Here is a 20912-nt window from a genome sequence, read left to right on the forward strand (position 1 = left end):
GAAGCTTATGTTAAAGGCTCTAAATTTCCTGGGTCAATGTAGGAAACTGGGAACTAAGGAGAGCAGAGGAGAGGGGCTTGATTATTTTCAGTATAAGAAGCAAATTAAAGATGTTTGAAGAGTTATATTTTGGTTGAGAGAAAAATTTTAGTTATTATTTGGAACCAAATCATGTTTTATGGCTTTAACTGTACAGTTTGCTTAAGTTTTTTTTTGTTGTTTTGTTTTTCGAGACAGGGTTTCTCTGTGTAACAGCCCTAGCTGTCCTGGAACTAGCTCTGTAGACCAAGCTAGTCTCGAACTCACAGAGATCCATCTCTCTCTGCCTTCCAAAGGCTGGAAGTAAAGGTGTGCGCCACCACCACAAGGCTTGCTTAATATTTTAAACTGAGATATTTACTTAGGAGCTTCTGCTTCCTAGCGTTCATAGAGCAGCAGTAGTGACAGCTACGGGGAAAGTCAGGTCTAAGTGGAGGAACATCAAATAACATCGACTGCTTTAATATGAAATAAACAATTAGATGATTTTCATTACCCTTATTGAAAAAAACAAACCCCTCAAGGCCAAGAGCAGCAGGTGCTCTTCTCTGCTGTCCAGTGTCTCATAGACTTACTCTCTTCCAAATCTGTCCACATTTCCAAGTCCTCTTTAGGTTCTGACTCCTGCTTCCTCAAGTCAAGGAAAGCCATCTTCTATCCCCTCAGCAATCCTTGCTTCCCTCTGCACCAAACGACAGAAGGTGAGTATTCCATTTCAAAAGATCGGTAGGTGCTTTTGGCAACCACAAAATAAAACTGCAAACACTCAGATGTGAGCCATGTGCAAAACACAACTTTGAAACCTCAGGAAAGTTGGTCTTGGGCACATCGTCTGACCTGTTTCCATCTGGGCATCTGCTCGAAGGCCAGAGACACCTAAACAAGGGCCGTGATAGCCCGATGGCAGCTGTTCTAAATCCAGGACACATAAGTTTCCATGGTAAAATAATCCCTTTCCAAAATTAAACTATTTATCACCTTAGTTTACAAATGTAGATAAAATACCAGAAGTATAAATTTAACAAAAACTTTTTTATTATAACACATGGTGAGTGCAAGAGCACATGTTGTAAAATTACAAAAGAGAAAAGCAGAGGGGAAAGTAGAAACAAAAAGGCTAAAAAGTACCCATGTGTACAGAATCCATTTTGGATAAAATAGGTGAGGCTGTGTTCTGTTAAAACCATGCCACTCAGAGTAAACTGGAGAAAAGAACTGGTAGTGTGTCCAAGTGTGCCCAATTAAATGACAGCATCTGCAGGCTGCTTCCCACAACACAGCACAGCTTAGGAGGCAAGGACCTGTGAGGGGCTTGTCTGTCTGTCCTGCTGGAGGAGCAAACCTCCAGGACTAATTACCTTCCCCACCTTCCACAAGGCTTTGTCCAGGTGACTGTGGAATGTGGTGTCAAAAAGTCCATTCATTTCTGCTGCAAGCTCCCTCAGGACAGACACTGTGGACTCATTATTGGCATTCAGAATCCGCACAAAGAATTTATTCCATAATTCACCGTCCTTTAGCCTAAGAAAATATAAAAATCATTTCTATCAAGATCAGGTATATGAAGATTAGAATTCTTTCGGTTTAACCCAGCAGTCCATCAATGTGCCAAAGTGATGCAGGGTAATACCCAGCAATCTAAGGCTGGAGAGCTTTGGGAAGTTTAGGGAAGAACTACAAAAATAAGTCTGCCATGGTGGTATGCAATGCACAGAGGGAAAGCCACTCATTCTCTCACCCAAGCCTGCAGATCTCTTCTGCACACTAAGATGCAGTAACATCTCCTGGCCGCTCTCCTCTATGAACAAAGAAATTGCTCCCCTCTAACCTCAGGGTCTGTCACCCTCAGGTTCTGTGTCACCACAGTTCTCTGAATGCTCAACTTGATTAAAGTACCTTGCTTACTTATTCTTGTTGTCTGTTCCTGGAAAACATCCGCTGCTACAGAGGGCAGGGATGCTAGGAGAGGCCAGCTCACCCCATCTGATCTGCCTGTGTTAGCTACACCTCGCTACTCCACAGCTAACTGGAGATGCCTATTGATCCACACATCTTAAAGTAGGCTTCAAGCTATTTTGTTAACTTATTTATTATTGCTGTTGTCTGAGACAAGGTCTCACTGTCTAGCCCTGGTTGGTTTTGAACCTCTTCCTCCCAAGTGCTGAGATTAAAGGTACGAGCTACCATCTCAGGCTCAAACCTACTTTAAAAATACATACAAGAGACAAATGTGATTGGCCAAGTTCTAAGCCAAACGAAGAAGAAAATACAACTTAATGTTTTGGAGAGGAAGGGGGGAAGGGGCATTAAATCTTCAACACTGATTTAAAGTGAAGACAAACTTAAGAGCAGGCAGTAAGTCATTACTTGGTGAGCTTCTGTGGGGAAGCCTCTGGTGGGCATGCTATCTCCCAGATTTACAACAGGCCCAAGGAGTCCGGGGTGCACCAGAGGATGCTGCTCTATGGTTTCGTTCTATCTACTCCTTAAATAAATATAGTCTAAAGTTAGTATGTAATTTGGAAACTTAACTCTCTTCTTAAAACAATTAACTTTTGATAAACACAGCTGTTAAAAAGACTAACACCAATTGGTTAGAAAATTATTTCTCTAAAATGTTTCTAACAGTTCTAAACCAAGAAATGTCTAAACTTCTATATGTTATACCAAGGTTCAGCATGCCCAAAAGTCAGGAGAGTCTATGCCTTAGTTTCAGTCGGCAATTCTTCCCCCGTATTAGGTGCTCAGCAGATCCTCTAGCAAGCGTGGAGATCACTGGAACTACAGCACTTGGCTTAGGAAACTAAGGTCACCTCCACAGCAGAGACCACCAAGGGGGGACTGCTGGGACGGGTGGAACCCTGCACGGCACAGTACTTACTCAGAAGTGTTTTGGCTGAGTTTCCAGAGGAGTCCATCCTGGAAGACCTGCAGGTGTCTCCTGAACAACAGTAAGTGTGCTAGGTCTGCTATTCCCAACAGATCCACCTGAAATCACAAAACGTACCATGGGCTAAAGTCGCCTGTTTCTATTATGAACTTATAGAGTTGAAAAGCACGACAGAGCTTAACTGTATTTTATGACATATTTTAGTAGATGTTCTTATCTTTACAGGATGAGGGACGCCCCTCAAAAAAATGGCCAGAGATAACCTAAAGGATCATCATCATCATCATCATCATTACTGTTTTTGCAAGGCAGGGTTTCTCTGTGTAGCCTTACCTGTCCTGAAACTTACTCTGCAGACCAGGCTGACCTCAAATTCACAGAGATCCTCCTGCCTTTGCTTGGCAAGTGCTGGGATTAAAGGTGTGTGTCATGACCACCTGGCTAAGGGATTATTTTTAACAGCCAAAGACAACAGATGACCTGCCAAATCACATCAGCACAAGATTCCAGCTTCAGGTCCATGCTACCTGTTCAGTCAGTAAATAACTTATGACTAGAGCTAAATCAGAAGATGTCTGCATATAGAACAATCATATTAAGACACTTCACATTTGCCCTAGTGCTCTTTTCATATACATCACTGCATTTAGTGCTCACAAGTCTGATGTATAAAGGGCAGAGAATGCTATCTTTACTGCAGGGTGAAAAGCAAAGAGAATAATTCATAAGAGATGACACAGACGGTGAGGAACAGAAACGGCCGGAGCACTTAAGTTACTCAGTTATGTACTTGCAACCCTTCGGTGCTAACAGAAAGACGGCTACGTCTAAGTCGCATGGTGATACAATATTTGGAAATGTGGTCATCTTTTCTAGGCAAGTCAGTGGCAGCAAATACTAGCTTTCACAGCGCATTGAGGTAAGGAGGAACCTAAGAAATGCTCTCCGTATTTGCTCAGGCTTGTCTTCTACTGACCTGGTAAGGAGAAGAACAGTTCTCCAGGATCTTTTGTCCTTCCAGGGTCTGTACAGTCCGGAAGCCACTGAAGGAGAAAGCGTCTAGCTGTACCCTCAGGTCGACGCTGGAGAAAAAGTTCACGATCTTCACAGCGTGATCGTTCTTATTGCAGTCATAGGGATCGTGGATTCTGATTCAGAGTCAAGAGGAGAAAAATAGAAACAGGCTGTGAAAGCAAGTTTGTTTTTTTCTTTAAGGACTGCAGGTGTGTCTTAGCCTTGCCAACAGTGCCCCCCAGTGGCTAGTCAGGAAAATGCACACACAGTAGTAGTAATGACAAGGCCAGTTCAAGGGTTAAGACTGATCTGGCCACAAAGAATGTACCTAACGTAGGGCACGGTGCGTGGCCCCACAGGACATTCTCCGGTTTTTAGACTACACAATAAGTACTGGAAGGAGAAGCAGGTTCTGTCCCATGCAGGTGCCATGCCCTTCTTGTTACTGTAATAGGTGGGCTTTCCAAGAGCAAAGGTTCCTCCTCTAAAGGTTAATGAAAAGCAATTTATGGGAAAAATACAAGATCTCCTGAGCAAATCGAGAGCATGGAAACCATGGGAGAGGTTTGAAGGGGAGGGGAAAAGCAGGGAGGGGAGCAAAGAAAAATGTAGAGCTCAATAAAAAAAAATCAATAAAAAAAAGAAAAGCAATTTATAAGGTTATTTTTTAGTGAGCTGCTATCTTTGTTGTAAAGTTTCCTGTTTCAATTACCCCAACAGCATGTTTTTTGGTAATCCCATCTCTTACTTCCTAAAAAAAAGCCCTTCAAAACACAAACTTACTATCAAGTAAGCATATTTCATATAATAGATTTTTGTTATGAATATCCAGAAACAATTTGACTGAGAGAAAAAAAAACAACTCTTTTTGGACGTTTATGTTGCTTCCTTTCTCTATTAGTCCTCAAGCTCATCTCTGGGACAAATGCAGGTCTTCCATCCAGGCTCTACCTGTGGAGCACATACCTCTGCAGCAGGACTTTAGAGTTTACGGCAGCTCCAATTGTTCCTTGGCAGAGATCCAACTTAATTTTGTTTTCTAAAACTATGATCACTTAAAACATTTTTTAACCTGGTGGTGGTAGTGCACACCTTTAATCCCAGCACTCGGGAGGCAGTTGGATCTCTGTCAGTTTGAGGCCAGCCTGGTCTACAGAGTGAGTTCCAGAACAGCCAAAGATACACAGAGAAACTGTCTCAAAACAAACAAACAACCCAAGAAAAACCAAATCAAACAAAACAACAACAACAAAAAAACTAAAACGTTTTTTCTAAGCTTGAGGGAGTGTTTCTGGATTAATGAAGAACATCCCCCCCTATCCCCTCACACACACACACACACACACACACACACACACACACACACACACACACACACTGTCTCCTTAGCACATTGCCAAGGGCAAAACCTCTTTTCCTCCCCACTTCCTGGAGATCAAGCCCAGGTTACCAATCATTACCACCAAGCAATATTCTCACCCCTCAATTTTGTCTTCCTCACAAATTATGTGAACAATGAACTCAGTGACTTCAAAAGTCTTTTTCTTGGGGGCTAAAGATGTCTTAGTTAAGTGCACTCATTGCTCCTGCAGAAAACCAGGGCTCAATTTCTAGACTCTACATGGTGGTATACAACCATCTACAGCTTTAGTTCCAGGGGATCCTATGCCCTCTCCTGACCGCCACCTGGCATCGAGCATACATGTGGTGCACAGCCACACATGCAGACAAACACTCACATATAAAGAAATAAAATAAAATATATAGTGGAGCTGGTGACACAGGACTTTAATCCCAGCACTTGGTAGGCGAGGCAGGTGGATCTCTGTGAGTTCAAGGACAGCCTGGTCTACAGAATGAGTGCCAGGCCAGTCAGGACTACACAGAAAAACCCGTCTCAAAAAACAAAACAAAACATATAAATATGTACATATACATAATAAAAATAACAATAAAAAGGCTTTCTTGCTTTACTATCTTATGACTATAAAATATTTCCTGTCAAATTTGTTAAATAAAAAGATAAAGTCCTTTTGTTTCTTATCCTGGTGTTAAGTTGAAGTCCAGGCTTAAGCTCACAAGGCAAGCACTCTACCACCAACATGTTCACAGCCACAGATCCATTCTCAGTGCCCACATGGCAGCATACAAACATCTGTAAGTCCAGCCTCAGTGGGCACCAGGCATGCAAGAGGTGCACAGACAAACAAGCACGAAAAACACTTACACACATTTCTTTAAGGCATAAATATGACAATTATCCATGTTTTCAAAAAAAGTGGCCAATGTAGGAATATAAAAAGGCCCCACCTGTTTCTGAGGATCAGACTCTGTGGGCTCAGGTCTCCATGGACTATCTCAGCTCGGTGAAGCTTCTCCACTATTGTCAAGAGGTTATAAATAATCAAGACTACTATTTCCTGAGTCACAAGTTCACTGTGTTGAAGAAGATCCTGGCAACAGAAAGACAGAAAACTGTTTCTCCCTGGTGTACGTGCAGCGCCATCTCCTGACGACCGCTGCTTATGCACTTCCTTCTGGTCCCCACGGCTCTAAGATGAGGTCTCCTGAGTACTGGAAGGTTTAATGAGACAGTGGGCAAAAGCATGAAGAAAAAGGAAGGGTGCAATTGCTGCCAAGCCAAAAGACCTTTGTGGTCCCTGGAATCTACAGAGTGGACAAAAGAACCTACTTCTGCAAGCTGTTCCCTGAGTGCCACATGCATGTGCACGCTCACCTACATGTGAACACACACACATATAAAGTAAAACATTAATTTTTTTTATATTTTGGTAGCAAAATCTGAAGAACACAGCAAAGAATAAAATGATATACTGTATCTGTATTTTAAAAAGGATGCAGGGAAGACAGAATAGTCAAGACAAAAATTTTATTTTGCTTTAAATGAGCTGATAATTATTCTAATTAGGTGACTCATTCATTCCCTTCACATCTCAGAATAAAATGTTAAAAATACCAAATAGGTACTTGATCAAAACCACTGGAGAAGAAGGCCAGGAAGGTAGCTCACTGGCAAAGTGATTACCTAGATGTACGGTCTGGTCAATCCCCAGTACTAACACCAACCAGAACCCCTCTGCCTTTAAAAAAAAAAAAAAGCCAAGCATGGTGGTGTACACCTTTAATCCCAGCACTTGGGAGCGAGAGGCAGCTGGATCTCTGAGACCAGCCTGGTCTACAAAGTAAGTGCTAGGACAGACAAGGCTGTTACACAGAGAAACCCTGTCTTGAAAAACCAAAAAACAAACCAAAAGAACCCCAACCAGCCAACGAAGAATCACCTGAGAAAAGAAGGAGTCACTAAAACTTCTCAGTTTTAATTGAATGTGTTTTGGTGCATCTGGAAGCCTGAGGCAGACTCCTGAGTTCGAGGCCAGCCAGATCTATACACTTAAGTCTGATCCCTGGAACCTATGGAGAATTATCCTCAAACCTCCACATGTATACCATTGGCGTGCACACACATATAATAAATGTTAAATAAATAAAAATTAAAAACTGGCCTATTTCTAGATGATTGAAAGGAATTTTGTATTAAACATCTTAAACTTTTAATTACAATCATGTGTATGTGCACATGCCATGTGAGAGTGGAAACCGGAGTCAATGTACAGGATTCAATTCTCTCTCGTTACAATTCGGGCCCGGGGGAATCAAACTCGGGTCATCAGACCTGGCACCAAGTGCCCCCTGCTGAGCCACCTCACCAGCCCTGCATTAAACATCTTTCGCAGATGTAGTATAAATTTCTTCTTTTCATTCTAAGTTGTATGCTCTGAGCATTATCACCAACCTGAAGGGTAGAACAATTTATATATTGGTACCAAACGATATGGCCATCTTGGTACTGGCAACAGCTGCAGAGCGGGTCACAGTCCTCATTTAGACGCTCCCTTAACTTGAGGTTGATATAGAAATCCCATGGGACAGGTTGAAAAGATGCCTGTAAGATATGATATTTCACAAGTAAAGGCAATTAGAATGTGTGGTGATGGCCGAGAGACTGGAAACACAATTGAAGACATGGTCTCACTGCATAGCCCTGCCTGGCCTAGAACTCTCATATAGACCAGGTTAGCCTTGAACTCATGGAGATCCACCTGCCTCTGCCTCCTAAGATAAAAAGTGTCTACTACCATACCCGGCTGGAAGATACATGTCTTAGTCATAAAGAACAAAATCATACTATTTGTAAGAAAGTAGACAGAAATGAAGATTATGCTAAGTAGAGAAGCCAAACACAGAAAGCCCGTGTTTTCTATTTAACTATGCACGCATGAAAGCAGGAGGGGATTATGAATGTGACAAAGGGGAGAAGTGTGAGTAAAGCACAATTATTTACACACATACACATCTACGTATAAAGAACCCATTACTTTGTTTGCTACCTAAAACCAGTCAACCAACCCAAAACACAATAACAAAAACTATAGAATTTAGGAGGCAGAGGCAGGAGAACTAACACAAATTTAGGCTAGCCTGGTCTACATACTGAATTCCAGACCAGCCAGGGCTTCAGAATGAGACCCTGTCTAAAACAAACAAAGGCAATAAATTCTCCACAAAATTCCATCCTTAATCCCTGTCCTGTTGCTGTGAAGAGACACCATGGCCAAGGCAACACTTATAAAGGAAAGCATTTCAGAGCAGCTATTCTGCCTGAACAATTAAATGCTAATGACTTGCTATTGCAGAGTGTTAAAGGAATTGACTGATTGAGTTGTCCTTTGTATCATGTTAATAAAGTCTTTTGTTACATTCTTCCCCCATTTACATTGGGTATAAAAGCTATGGAAAAATAAATGGAGGGGATTTCAGTATTTACTGGAATGCCCTGCTGGTACTTTCAAAAATAAATAAATAAATAAATAAATAAATAAATAAATAAATAAATAAATAAATGAAAGCATTTAATTGGGGGCTTAGTTTCAGATGTTAGTCCATTATCGTCATGGTGGGGAGTATGGCAGATGTGCCAGAGAAGGACCAGAGTTCCACAACCTGATGCTTAGACAGAGGGGGGAGGAGGGGCGGCGGACGAGAGAGGAGACTCACTCTGGGCTGGCATGGGTTTTGCAAGCTAGACACCCACCCCCAGTGACGTACTCCTTCTAACAAGGCTATATCTACCAATCCTTCTAATCCTATCAAAGAGTTACATTCTCTGGTGACTAAGTATTTAAATATATAAACTTATGGGGCTATCCTTATTTAAATCACTACACAGACCTTCTAATATTCAAGCAAATATAAACTGGAGAGATGGCTCAGTGGTTAAGAGCACTGGTTGCTATTCCAGGTCCTGAGTTCAATTCCCAGCCTCCACATGGTGGCTCACAACGATCTATGGGGATGTGATGCCTCTTGACATAAAGGCGTACATGCAGTTAAGAGTATTCATGCCCATAAAATAAAAAGCATGATCTGGCCAGGCACAGTGGTGCAGCCTATAACCCAGACTTTATACCAGCCAGTGCTACATAGTAAGACCTGGTCAAAAACACCAAAAACAAACCAACAAAAACCAAAGCACAGCCTATACACAAGAACAGAGGAGCGGTACAGTCCTGGGAGCTGGAGAGAACAGAACGGATCCACTTGGAGGACACGGCAGAGCAGCCTTGGCACACAGACCCTACTGAACAATCCTGCAGCACGGGCCAGTCCTGTAGTCCAGCTCGACAGCCACTTCCTCCTCTACATAAGATCATTTCCAGGTGTACAAGGCAAGAGGAATGAACTAGAAGCCCAAGCCCGTGAGGGTAGGGTGGGAACTAGGTCGCACAGACCACGCCACTTCTCCACTACTTTCTCCCTCGGGCGACCAGCTCTTAGTATCTGGGCAGGAAATGGGAAGCCTTCTTTCAGAAAGCCAACCAGTTCAAGATGTAGCAGTTGGTGGGTTTCCACTAAACTGCCAAAACTACACCATCTAGAGTGACGTCTACACTGTCGGGGTCTCTCTACATACACACAGCTTCCAACTAGACTTCAGTGTTACACACCTAACTCCAGCGAGAGCAAAACACTTCACGTTGCTATTATGAAGACAATTTTAAATTGATGAAAAGAAAACAGGTGGGGGGAGAGGGAAAATTGTTTTTTCCTCCCTCCTTTAAAAAAGCACTTCAGCCGGGTGGTGGTGGCGCACGCCTTTAATCCCAGCACTCGGGAGGCAGAGGCAGGTGGATCTCTGTGAGTTCGAGACCAGCCTGGTCTACAAGAGCTAGTTCCAGGACAGGCTCCAAAAGCTACAGAGAAACCCTGTCTCGAAAAACCAAAAAAAATAAATAAATAAATAAATAAATAGCACTTCATTTTGTGTGTGTTAATGTGTTGGTGTGTGTGCATGTGTGTGTGTCATTGCATGGGTGAGAAAGTGACAGACAATTGTGGGAGTTGGCAGTGTTCTTCCATGTCAGCTGCAGGGATTGAATTTCAGGTTGTCAGCCTTGGTGGCAAGCACCCTTATCCACTGGCCATCTTGCTGGGGCCAGCCTGGTCTACAGAATGAGCTCCAGGACAGCCACAACTACTATTACACAGATGTTGAGAGTTGCCGTGGTGTATACAGCAGGTGGACGACCCATCAGACACACGGCTCCCTGGTGGGGAGCCCACCTGGAAAGGCCGTGGGTCACTGGCTGTGGAAACCAGTTGCTCCTGTTTGTAATTTCGCTCATGAGTCACTTCGTTTCTTCCCTAAAAACTTCATTTTTTTCTTAAGAATAGCTTTCAGTGTATTCCAACTGCTGTGTGTTTATCTTGTGAAAATGTTCCATCTACTGGGCACACAGATAGCTGTGGATGGTCAGAGGATGATTCCTGCTCTCTGTAGAATCCTGATGAATAGAAATACTAGGATATCTTACATTACTCAGACACAGGATTCTCAGTCACAAAAATAGCCTCTTACACAGACAGCTGCTTTAGACTTCAGAGCAGATTCACAACAGGCTGGTTGCTCCTAGAGACAAATACATGAGGTCATTTTTTCCCAGGTGTTGTTGTTTTACTAACTCAAGGTCAGAGTTTGAAGGAACTTTAGTCTGTGTGTACTCCGTGACCTCAAGGTCCAGCCAATTGTTTACCGTCTGGGAACCCTCACCAGGAGCTACGTGCAAGAGCATGGTTGCTCACTGGCCGGTCACTGTGACATTCCTAGACTGAAAGACACTGTGTGGCTTATCTTGGGTTTTGAGAAAGGGTCGGGCCCTAAAAATGTAACTTGTCCAGAGTCTGTGTGGGGAGAGCAGAGAGCAGCAAGTGGAGACAGAGTGGAGGTGAGAGAAGGCTGCTGCGGGAGAGGAGTGGGAGAGACGGAGCCGCAGCATGAGAGCGGGAGAGTGGTGAGGGACTGCTGTGGAAGAGTGCGTGTGTGGGACCTGCTGCTGCAGAGAGGGCTGCCCTTGCAGCTGTCTGACGTGCTATGTGCTGAGGGGACATGTAAATGAGATGTAACTGGGGAGGCAAGGACAATGAGGCTGGACAGAAGAAAGATGGGGAGAAAAATGCATGTAAAAGAAAGACATGTAGTCACATGAGAAGATGTAACTGAAATATGTAACTGAGCAGGAGAGAGATGTATGTAAGACAGATTGTCAAGATAAAGACACTATTTAAGTTGAAGTAAAGAGAAGGTCTATTTAACCCTCAGATAGAAAAGGTCTAGATACCCTCAGATAAAAATTTTTCCTAGTCCCGCTACTCTGAGGTTCTTCTTTTTATTACCCTGGAGCAGAACCTAGGAACTGGCCTCTCCTGGTCAGTGTTACATGGAGAAACCTATCTCCAAAAACAAAACAAAACAAAAAAAGAAAGAAAGAAAAAAGAAAAAAAATTAGCTGGGCGGTAGTGACTCATGCCTTTAATCCCAGCATTTTGGAGGCAGAAGCTAGTGGATGTTCTACAGAGTGAGTTCTAGAACAGCCGGACACAGAGGAAACCCTGCCTGGAGAACAAACAACAGCAACAACAAAAAAATAAAAAAATAAATAAAAAGCCCCTTTGAAAGAAATGAAAAACCTATAAAGAGACTGAAATTACAGTTGATAAAATCATCTTCTGAATCTATAGACTGCACACTGCAGGATTCAACCAACCATGGATGGATACGACTTGAGGGGTGGGGGAGCAACACACAATAAATGTGGACATTAATTATGTTAGCACTGAAAGTGGCCCAGTGATGACTTAAAGCATATTGTAGTGTATGTGTAGGTTATTCGCAAATACTATGTCAGTCTATAGAAAGGACTTGAATATCCTCAGGTTTGGGTATCTCAAATGGGAGGGAGGTGTCTTAGAATCAATCCTCCGCAGCTACCGAGTATAGTTTATTTATGTGTTCATAAATAAAGCGTGAATAATATCAGAAGGGCAAAGCTAAGCCACTAGAGGCCAGGCAGTAGTATCACACACCTTTAATACCAGGATTTGAGAGACAGAGGCAGACAGAGTTCAAGGCCACTCTGAGCTACACAAGATCAGTGCAGTAACAAATGCAGATGTGGTGCCTCACACCTTTAACCCAACACCAGAGGGAGGAGAGAGAGGCTCCTGCTGCTTAGTCTGAGGTCACCCAGCCATGGTAGAGGTAAGACTTTTCTAGTGACTGGCTGCTTTGCTTTTCTAATTTTTAGACTAAACCCCAATATTTGTCTCTGAGTTTTTATTATTTGTGCTACAACTGAGACGATTGCACTACAGAAAGCAGGACAAAGGAGATGCTAGAGGGATAAAAACATTTCGCTTTAATTCTATCTGCCTGTGTGTGGTGCACACCCTCAGAAGAGCTGGAGTCCCAGGTGGTTGTGAGCTGTCCAGTGTGGGTGCTGGGAATCAAACTCGGGTCCTCTCTAACAGCAGTAAGTGCTCTGAACCATCTCTCCAGTCCCATAAATGGAGGAGGGGGGGGGGGAGAAAGAACAGAGAAGAAATAAGGGTTGGTGACATGGCTCAGTGAGTAAAGGTGTTTTGGTTTTTTTCTTTTCATCAAGTCCAGAACAATATGATAGGAGAGAACACAGGCCTAAAACTTGTCCTTGGATCTACACCTACACATCTATACCTACACACCTACACACACCTACACACACACACACACACAAATAAATGCTAAACAAATAAATGATTGTCCAGGAAAAACCTACAACCTAATATGAGAAATCACAAATTGAGAAAGCAGAAAATTGAAATATTTTTTTCAAAGAAAGTGTCAAGACTGAAAGAATAAATGTCCACTGACATTTTCTATCTGCCCAGCACACAGGCAGTAAGTGTGTAACCATTATGTGTTGGCAACAAATAAGACTACAGGATCTAGAGATGGGAGATTTCACACAAAGTTACTGGAATTAATAAGACAGCTGGTCAGACCTGCAGATCCAAAGCTACAAGATCTCCATAACACAAGGCAACAAAAGTATAGCCAAGAAGTCCCATAGAGGGCCCAGTATCAGGAGTGTAGCAGAAGCCAGCAGCCTTGGACCAGACCAATGACTCATTGCAATGAACATTTACACATGAAGATGTATAGACTAAAGAGAACACTGACTCACTGTGTCACACTACAGCTTCAATGCCAAGGCTTCGTTTGCTTTTGTTTTTCTTTTAAATTTTATTTTATTTTGGGGAGGGGAAGTTGCAAGAGCAAAGGGTGGCTATGAAGGGATGTGGGGATGAAGTGATCGGGATGCATGATGTGAAATCCAAAGAATCAATAAAAAGTTTTAAAACAAGAAGAAAAAAAAAAGACAGCTCAACTGGGCATGGCGGAGCATCCCTGCAATCAAAGCATCCAGGAGGCAGCAGAGACAGGAGGATTGTTAGTTTGAGGGCTACATAGCAAGACCCTATCTCAAACCCCAAGACAACCCCACTTCATACAAAAGCTCCACTGCACTTCTGGACCTTGAAGGCTGGAGAGGCGACCCCTGCCTTTTCCCTTTGTGCTGATTCTTTTAAAACCAGCCAAAAGCTAAAGACTGTGAGGTTGGACCCCAGCCAATAGCGAAAACACAATGTTACCACATGCGTTAGAATAAAATCAAGTGAATGCCCATGCCCAGGTGTGCTTGGTTTGGGTTCTAGCACACCCTTTATGCAAATACAATTACTTTCCTAAGCTTTAAAAAAATGAAAAAGATTAGAATGGCAAAAGACTCCAAAAGTAAGGCCCAAGGATGTGGCCCAGTGGTGTGGTGTTTGCTTCTATAATGCCTATATTCAGTTTCTAAAACTGCAGAAAAAAAACAAAAACAAAAATCAATCAAACAACAGCAGAAAACAAACAAAACCAAGTACGTTTAGAGAAGAAGGTTTTAAAATTCTAAGGGAAAAAATTTAACAAAGAGTTCTATATCCAGTCAAACTACCAATCAAGAAAAGATGCAGAATAAGGAATTTTCTGACCCAGAGGATTTAAAAAACTTTATATTGCCTCCTTTTCCTCAGAAAGCTACTAAGTACTCATCCAAAATGAGAGGAATTAAGCTAAAAAAGAAATGGGAGAAGCCGGGTGGTTGGAGGCGCACATCTTTAATCCCAGTACTCGGGAGGCAGAGGCAGGCAGATCTCTGTGAGTTCGAAGCCAGCCTGGTCTACAGAGCTAGTTCCAGGACAGACTCCAAAGCTAAAGAGAAACCCTGTCTCGAAAAACAAAAACAAAAAGCCAAAACAAACAAAAAAACAAAACAAACAAACAAAAAAAAAACCAAAGGAAAAAAGAAATGGAGAGAAATAGGTATCTGGGTGTCTGATATCTCTCCAGAAAGACAAAGTGGACAGAATACTCAGAAGGCTTGGGTACAGGACAATCTTTACACAATAGTCCCTCATTTCTCATCTCTGATCATGACATAGAATGGTGACTGATTTTTTTGATGGCTCACCGATATCCCAGTAAAGAAAGCGTAGACAGGTGTGACAGTACCATGGGGACACAATTGTCTTCTTTTGTACTTACCAGGTAATACAATTAGAGTCAGTCTCACCTTTATCATGGTTAACTCGGCCGAGTCTCTTGGTGCCACCCAGAGTAACTTGTAGTCGTCACATATCAGGTGCTCCTGTATAATGCAGTAGTCTTCACTGCCTGTGGAGAGGGTTTGATTCCATGTGACATCACCGTGAGCATATGAAGGTCCTAACACTATCTCCCAGCGAAGCGGGAGAGGTACTAGTGTCTTTGCCAGGAAGTAGCTTCTGGAATACTTTTCAAAATTATTTGTTTAAAATCAAAAGGAGGGCTGGACAGATGGGTGGCTCAGCTAAGAGCACTAGTTCCTACAGAGGACCTGGGTTTGATGCCCAGCACCCACACGGCAGCTCACAATCATATGGAGAACCCCAGTTCTAGGGGATCCGACAGGCATCACAAACATGCAGGCAAAACACTCATAAAATCAATAAACAAATCTCAAAAAGTATTAAATAAAAGGAGGCAAATAAAAGTGCCATTGTTGCTATGGCATGAAATTACCAATGTGTTAACCTCTATAATGTGATTTTTTACAGTCTAGACACGTTCACAGTGTTCATGAGCTCAGAGTGTTCAAATCACTTATTTGTATGCTGTCATAAGCAAAAGGACAGGTATTCAACAGTACTTACCTAACTCAATTTCCTTCCCTACTTCCAGGGTAGGCATTGGTCTGTCTTCCACAGAAAACTCTGCAAAAGCACTTGACTCTGGTAGGGATTTTAGTAGTTGGAGTCGGTATTGTGAACACCAGGGTGACTGAACAGCATTTTCTGTAGAGAAAATAAGCATCATATATATAAACTAATGTTTAGGGCCGGATGGGTGGTGGCACACGCCTTTAATCCCAGCACTTGGGAGCAGTAGGCAGGTGGATCTCTGTGAGTTCAAGGCCAGCCTGGTCTACAGCAGTTCTCAACCTGCAGGGGACTCACATCAGATATGTACATTATGATTCATAATAGTAGCAAAATTGTAGTTACAAAGTAAATAATAAATTTATGGGTTGGGGGGGGTCACTACAACATGAGGAACTGTATTAAAGGGTCTTCCTAAAGCATTAGGAATGTTAAGAGCCATGGGAACATAGAGCAAATTCCAGCACAGCCAGGGTCACACAGAGAAACCCTGCTCCAACTCCCACCCCCCAAACAAACAGACAAAAGAAAACCCAAACCTGGGTAGTGGTGGCACATGCCTTTAATTCCAGCACTCAGAGGCAGAAGTAGACAGATCTCTATGAATTTGAGGCCAACTTTGTCTACAGAGGGCATTCCAGGACACCCAAGGCTACACAGAGAAACCCTGTCTCAATGCCCACCTAGGCAGTGGTGGAGCAGGCCTTTAATCCCAGCATTCAAATGGCAGAGGCCGGTGGGTCTCTGAGTTTGAGGCCAGATTGGTCTTCAGAGTGAGTTCCAGGGCTACACAGAAAACCCATGTCTCAGAAAAACAAACAAGAGACTAGAGGGAAAAGACTCCAACAAGATTGCAAAATCAGCACTGCCAATCTGCCAACACTCATTTGCCTTACGTACTTATGAATTACGCTGAGTTACTGCTAGTTTATCTGAACATTCCCCAGGCAGCGTAAGGAGCCTGCCCACAGGCTGGACGGATCTACCTGCAGCGTCAGTAGTTAGCTCCAGCTTCTCGGGGAGCTGAAGGCCTTTGATGGAGGAGGTACTCGACACGGAAGCAGAGGATCCAGAGAAGGCAGATGAGTGTGTGGCTTCACCGCTGTCTTCAATAATTGGGCTGCAAGAAACAAAAGTGGAGCTGTCCTCAGGCATAGTATACACCAACTTATGTTAGAACTTTCTAACTTTTCTTAATATTCATTTACTTTTCTGAGTGTTTTGCCTGCATGTCTGCAGTGCGCCAGTGTGAGAGCCGAGCCTGCAGGAGAGGATGTCAGATCCCCTAGGATTGGAGTTAGAGAGGGTTGTGAGCTCTGAGTGCTGGGAACTGAACCTGGGACCTCTGCAAGAACAGCTTTATATATCTTTAATTTATAAATTTTACATTGAATTCATTTTGTAATAAAATTTATTTTAAAATAATTTATAGTTGCTATAATTTTTATTAGTCTCACTTTTAAAGCACATCATTTTCCCAAATCAGAAATGGATGAAAAAAATTTTATTTATTTACTCTATGTACATGAGTGTTCCCCTCACAGTTTGTACATAATGTGTATGCCTGGTACCTGTAGAGGTAAGAAGACAATGAATACCGCAGAACTGGAGTTATGACAGTTGTGAGTTACCACGTGTGTGTTGGGAATCAAACCCGGGTCCACTACAAGAACCAACTCTCCTTCTGTATCTCTGAGTCTCATTACCGTCAAAATGTACTTCTTCTAATCCTCAAATCCAATGTCATTACACTGACATTACAGAGAGAGACAGACTGTCTTTTTCAGCATCTGGCAGACAGTAAGAGCCTGACGCCTGCTCATGATAACTGATAAGCTCACGGACCAAGAGAGCAAACACTCCAGTCACCTCAGCTTCTTGACGCTGAGGGTCTGGCTATAAATAGTGGCCATTGCAGTGTGATGGACGTCAGCGGTCTTCCCATCCAGATCCTCCTCCTGTGACAGTCTCTCAGGGTCGGAAGGGATGCCCTTCAAGGACGGCATCTCATGGAAAGGAGTAGACGCAAAACGAGGCGCTCTAGCAAAGTAACAGGTGTCCTCGGGGATGGGACACATGGTCACGTTCCTGAAACTGGTGATGGAGGCATCTTCAGTCAGAGGTTCAATTCCTGTAAGTTCATCCTAAAGTAAAAACGGAACAAACACAGCTTAGCTGAGCTAGTTCAATAAACATGTGAATGGCATGCACACACACACACACACACACACACACACACAGAGAGAGACATCAGATCACTGACATGAGATTTAGAAATAAACATAGCAAGTTGTCTAGCTGAAGACAATTTAAAAAGCATAGTACAACACTGAGGAAAGTGATTTTGTACTTCATCAGAAAATATACTGTGAGGGCTCTCCACACACGGAAAGATTGCTTCATGTCCTCTCCCAAACAATTCTACCTCAAAGCTGAAGCACTGATATCACTTTTTTCTCACTTAAAAAAGTATTCTGTGGGCTTAGCGAGACGGCTCAGAGAATACCTGCTGTCTTTCCAGAGGATCCAGGTTCAGTTGCTACCACCTGGGTGGGCAGCTGAGCTGCAAGGGCTCCTCCACAGGTGCCCACTACATACACATGGCATGCATTTACAGAACCACACACAGATACACAGTTAAAAATACTCTTTTTAAAAATTTCTTTAAATGCCAGATGTGGTGGTGCACACCTTTAATCTCATCACTCAGGAGGCAGAAGCAAGCAGATCTCTGAGTTCAAGGCCAGGCTACTCTACATAGTGACTTCCAGATGGCTAGAGCTACATAGTGAGATCCTGCTTTGAAAAACCAAATTAAAAAAAAAAAAAAAATCAATTCTTTAAAAACCAGGATGGTCACAATACGGGTTGCAATTTTAATTAACTAATCTGCACATGTGTACATGCATGTGAGCCATGGCATGCATGTGGAGATCAGAGGATAATTTGTATAAGCCATTTTTTCCTTCCACCATATGGAACCCAGGTTTCAGATTGGCAGCAAAGGTCACCAAGCCATCTTGTTGGCCCCAAAATATCTATTTATTAGAAATTAGTTGAGGGGCCAGGGTTATAACTCAGTGACAGTCAAAAAATATTCATGGGGCCCGAAATTTGAGGACTAGGAGGAAAATATAAGACAGTTTAGTCAGGTCTTACAGATTACTCCCTATTTTTCATTACTCAAAACTATTTTAAAATATACACAAATTTTTATGAACATCTAAATGTTCCTAGGATAAATATTCCTAAAATAATTAGCTAGATGAAAGGCTAAAAACACTAAGGCTTTTATTTTTTTTTAACATGTATTGCTTAGTTGCCCTGAAAGATTAAACCACTTTATATATTTACCTGCAATATAGGAAATGCCCACTTCAGTCAACCCTCATAGATACTAGATATTAATTTTCTAGATTACCTACAATTTGACATATCTGACACATTTTGACTCAAAATTAAGGAAGCAGAAGTAGAGATATAACTCAGAGAGACAGTGCAGAGATTTACAATAGCCTAGTCCACACAGAGAGCTCCAGGCCTGCCTCAAAAAGCAAAGGAAATTTATAATAAAACATTTAAAGTGGGCAGCCAGCCTGGTCTACAGAACAAGTACCAGGACAGCCAGAGTTACACGGAGAAACCCTGTCTAGAAAAACAAAAACACAACAAAACAAAATTTAAAGTAAAATAAATTACTATTATGCATCTATCTATTAGTTTAGACATTTTAAATATGACTGGAGGGGGAGCTGAAAAATTCAGGTAGATACTTCTTAACAAAATCCAAGGAAGAGACTGCAAAGAGAAAGGAGGAAAAGGAAGAGAGAAAGAGAGAGAGAGAGAGAGAGAATCTTTAATATCCAGCTATCAGAGTAGCTGAACCTACAGGCCTAACCCCCACCCGGGAGCTCCTCAGAACAAGGGGATCCTACTGTTTTCAGTCACTGTGCCTTCACAGCAGCCAGGGACTAACGACATCAGAATCACAGAGGACTTTCCCAAATGATTTAAAACAAAGGGAAAAATAATGCTTAGATTCCTTCTCCAGAAATTTAAATCGCATAAAACTGGAACGGGACCTGAGCATCCTCCTTCAGTCATCAAAGTCTCCCATGGCACTTCTGAGTCATTGGAAATTTTTGTATTTTGGATATAAAATATTCATATGTGAAAATCTACCTAGCCATACAATCCTGTGCACTTTACTAGACATAAAATATAACAAGAAAGTAAATAAAAAGGAAAGTTTATTTTAAAAATGTGACTTTGCACATTTCCTTGGATGTGGAGGAAGTACCATCACCGAAGCCACCCATCGTGTCCCCAGAACAATCCTCAAATTAAACACACCAGCCCTCCTCAAGTGCCTGGGTGCTAGTCTGCTGAGAAGCATCTTTTTTCCTTCCCTAAAGTTTCAACAAAATGTCAATGCCAAGGCCCATGCTTGTTTTTGTTTCAGTTTGACTTGAACGTCTATACGGTCCATTCTTACCCCTGGTGTTATCACTATGCGATAGTAGGTAACAGAATAGCAAGGGGGCCGTGCGAGAGTGAGTAAAGGCACCTACAGCCAGGCCTGATGACATTTACATGGAGTTACATGGAGTAAAGAGATAACCAGACCTCTACACACACATGCAAGCACTCACACATAAACACAAAACAACTAAATGTAAAGAAAACTGGAACAGGAAGGAAAAATTGTTGGTCTACATAATGTTTCCATTGCCACAAAAGGCATTTTACTTGGAAGTGTGAGAAGGCTGTCAAATTAGTGACCCACCTGACCTTTTACAACTCTGGGATCTAATCCATCACTTCACAGTGTGCATCTCAGTGTTCTGGTGAACTCTGGGATCTAATCCATCACTCCTGTGTGTGTCTCAGTGTTCTGCTGTGTTCACACCAGCACATTATTTTATGAACACTTCATCCCTCAGGAAGAAACCGCAGTACCAGCAGCCCCTTCCCATTACCCTCTCCATTTATCCCATCCACTCTGCTTTATCCTGGACACTTCATGCAAATAGAAAATATTTAACAGAAAGTTCCTTTATTTACATCTATTTTTTATTTACTTTTTTATTTTTGGTTTTTCAGGAAAGGGTTTCTCTGTGTAACCATGGCTGTCCTGGAACTCACTTTGTAGACTAGGCTGGCCTCAAACTCATGGAGATCTGGCATGTGTCACCACCGCCTGGTTAGTAACTACTTTTTAAAAAGTTTTTATTTTATGCACATGAGTGTTTTGCCTGTTTGTGTGTTAGCACACCGTGTATGTGTGGTACCCATGGGAGCCACAAATGGGCGTTGATCACTGGCGTTA

The 20912-nt window shown here is 42.4% G+C and overlaps 1 protein-coding gene across 1 annotated transcript in view; it reads right to left on the reverse strand.

Annotated features, from left to right (window-relative positions):
* Window positions 1–1138: 1138 nt before the first annotated feature.
* Bub1b (BUB1 mitotic checkpoint serine/threonine kinase B) overlaps window positions 1139–20912 on the reverse strand; it is a 54760-nt gene continuing 34986 nt past the window's right edge. The window contains exons 15-23 of the mRNA XM_038330824.1: window positions 17453–17727; window positions 16570–16703; window positions 15578–15718; window positions 14959–15059; window positions 7758–7907; window positions 6254–6396; window positions 3906–4077; window positions 2921–3027; window positions 1139–1560 (exon numbers count right to left, since the gene is read on the reverse strand). Of these exons, the coding sequence (XP_038186752.1) occupies window positions 1326–1560; window positions 2921–3027; window positions 3906–4077; window positions 6254–6396; window positions 7758–7907; window positions 14959–15059; window positions 15578–15718; window positions 16570–16703; window positions 17453–17727 (1458 nt within the window). The 3' untranslated portion in view covers window positions 1139–1325. The remainder of the gene's footprint in view (window positions 1561–2920; window positions 3028–3905; window positions 4078–6253; window positions 6397–7757; window positions 7908–14958; window positions 15060–15577; window positions 15719–16569; window positions 16704–17452; window positions 17728–20912) is intronic.

This window comes from Arvicola amphibius, chromosome 5, assembly GCF_903992535.2.
Source record: "Arvicola amphibius chromosome 5, mArvAmp1.2, whole genome shotgun sequence".
In the NCBI taxonomy this organism is placed as follows: Eukaryota; Metazoa; Chordata; class Mammalia; order Rodentia; family Cricetidae; genus Arvicola; species Arvicola amphibius.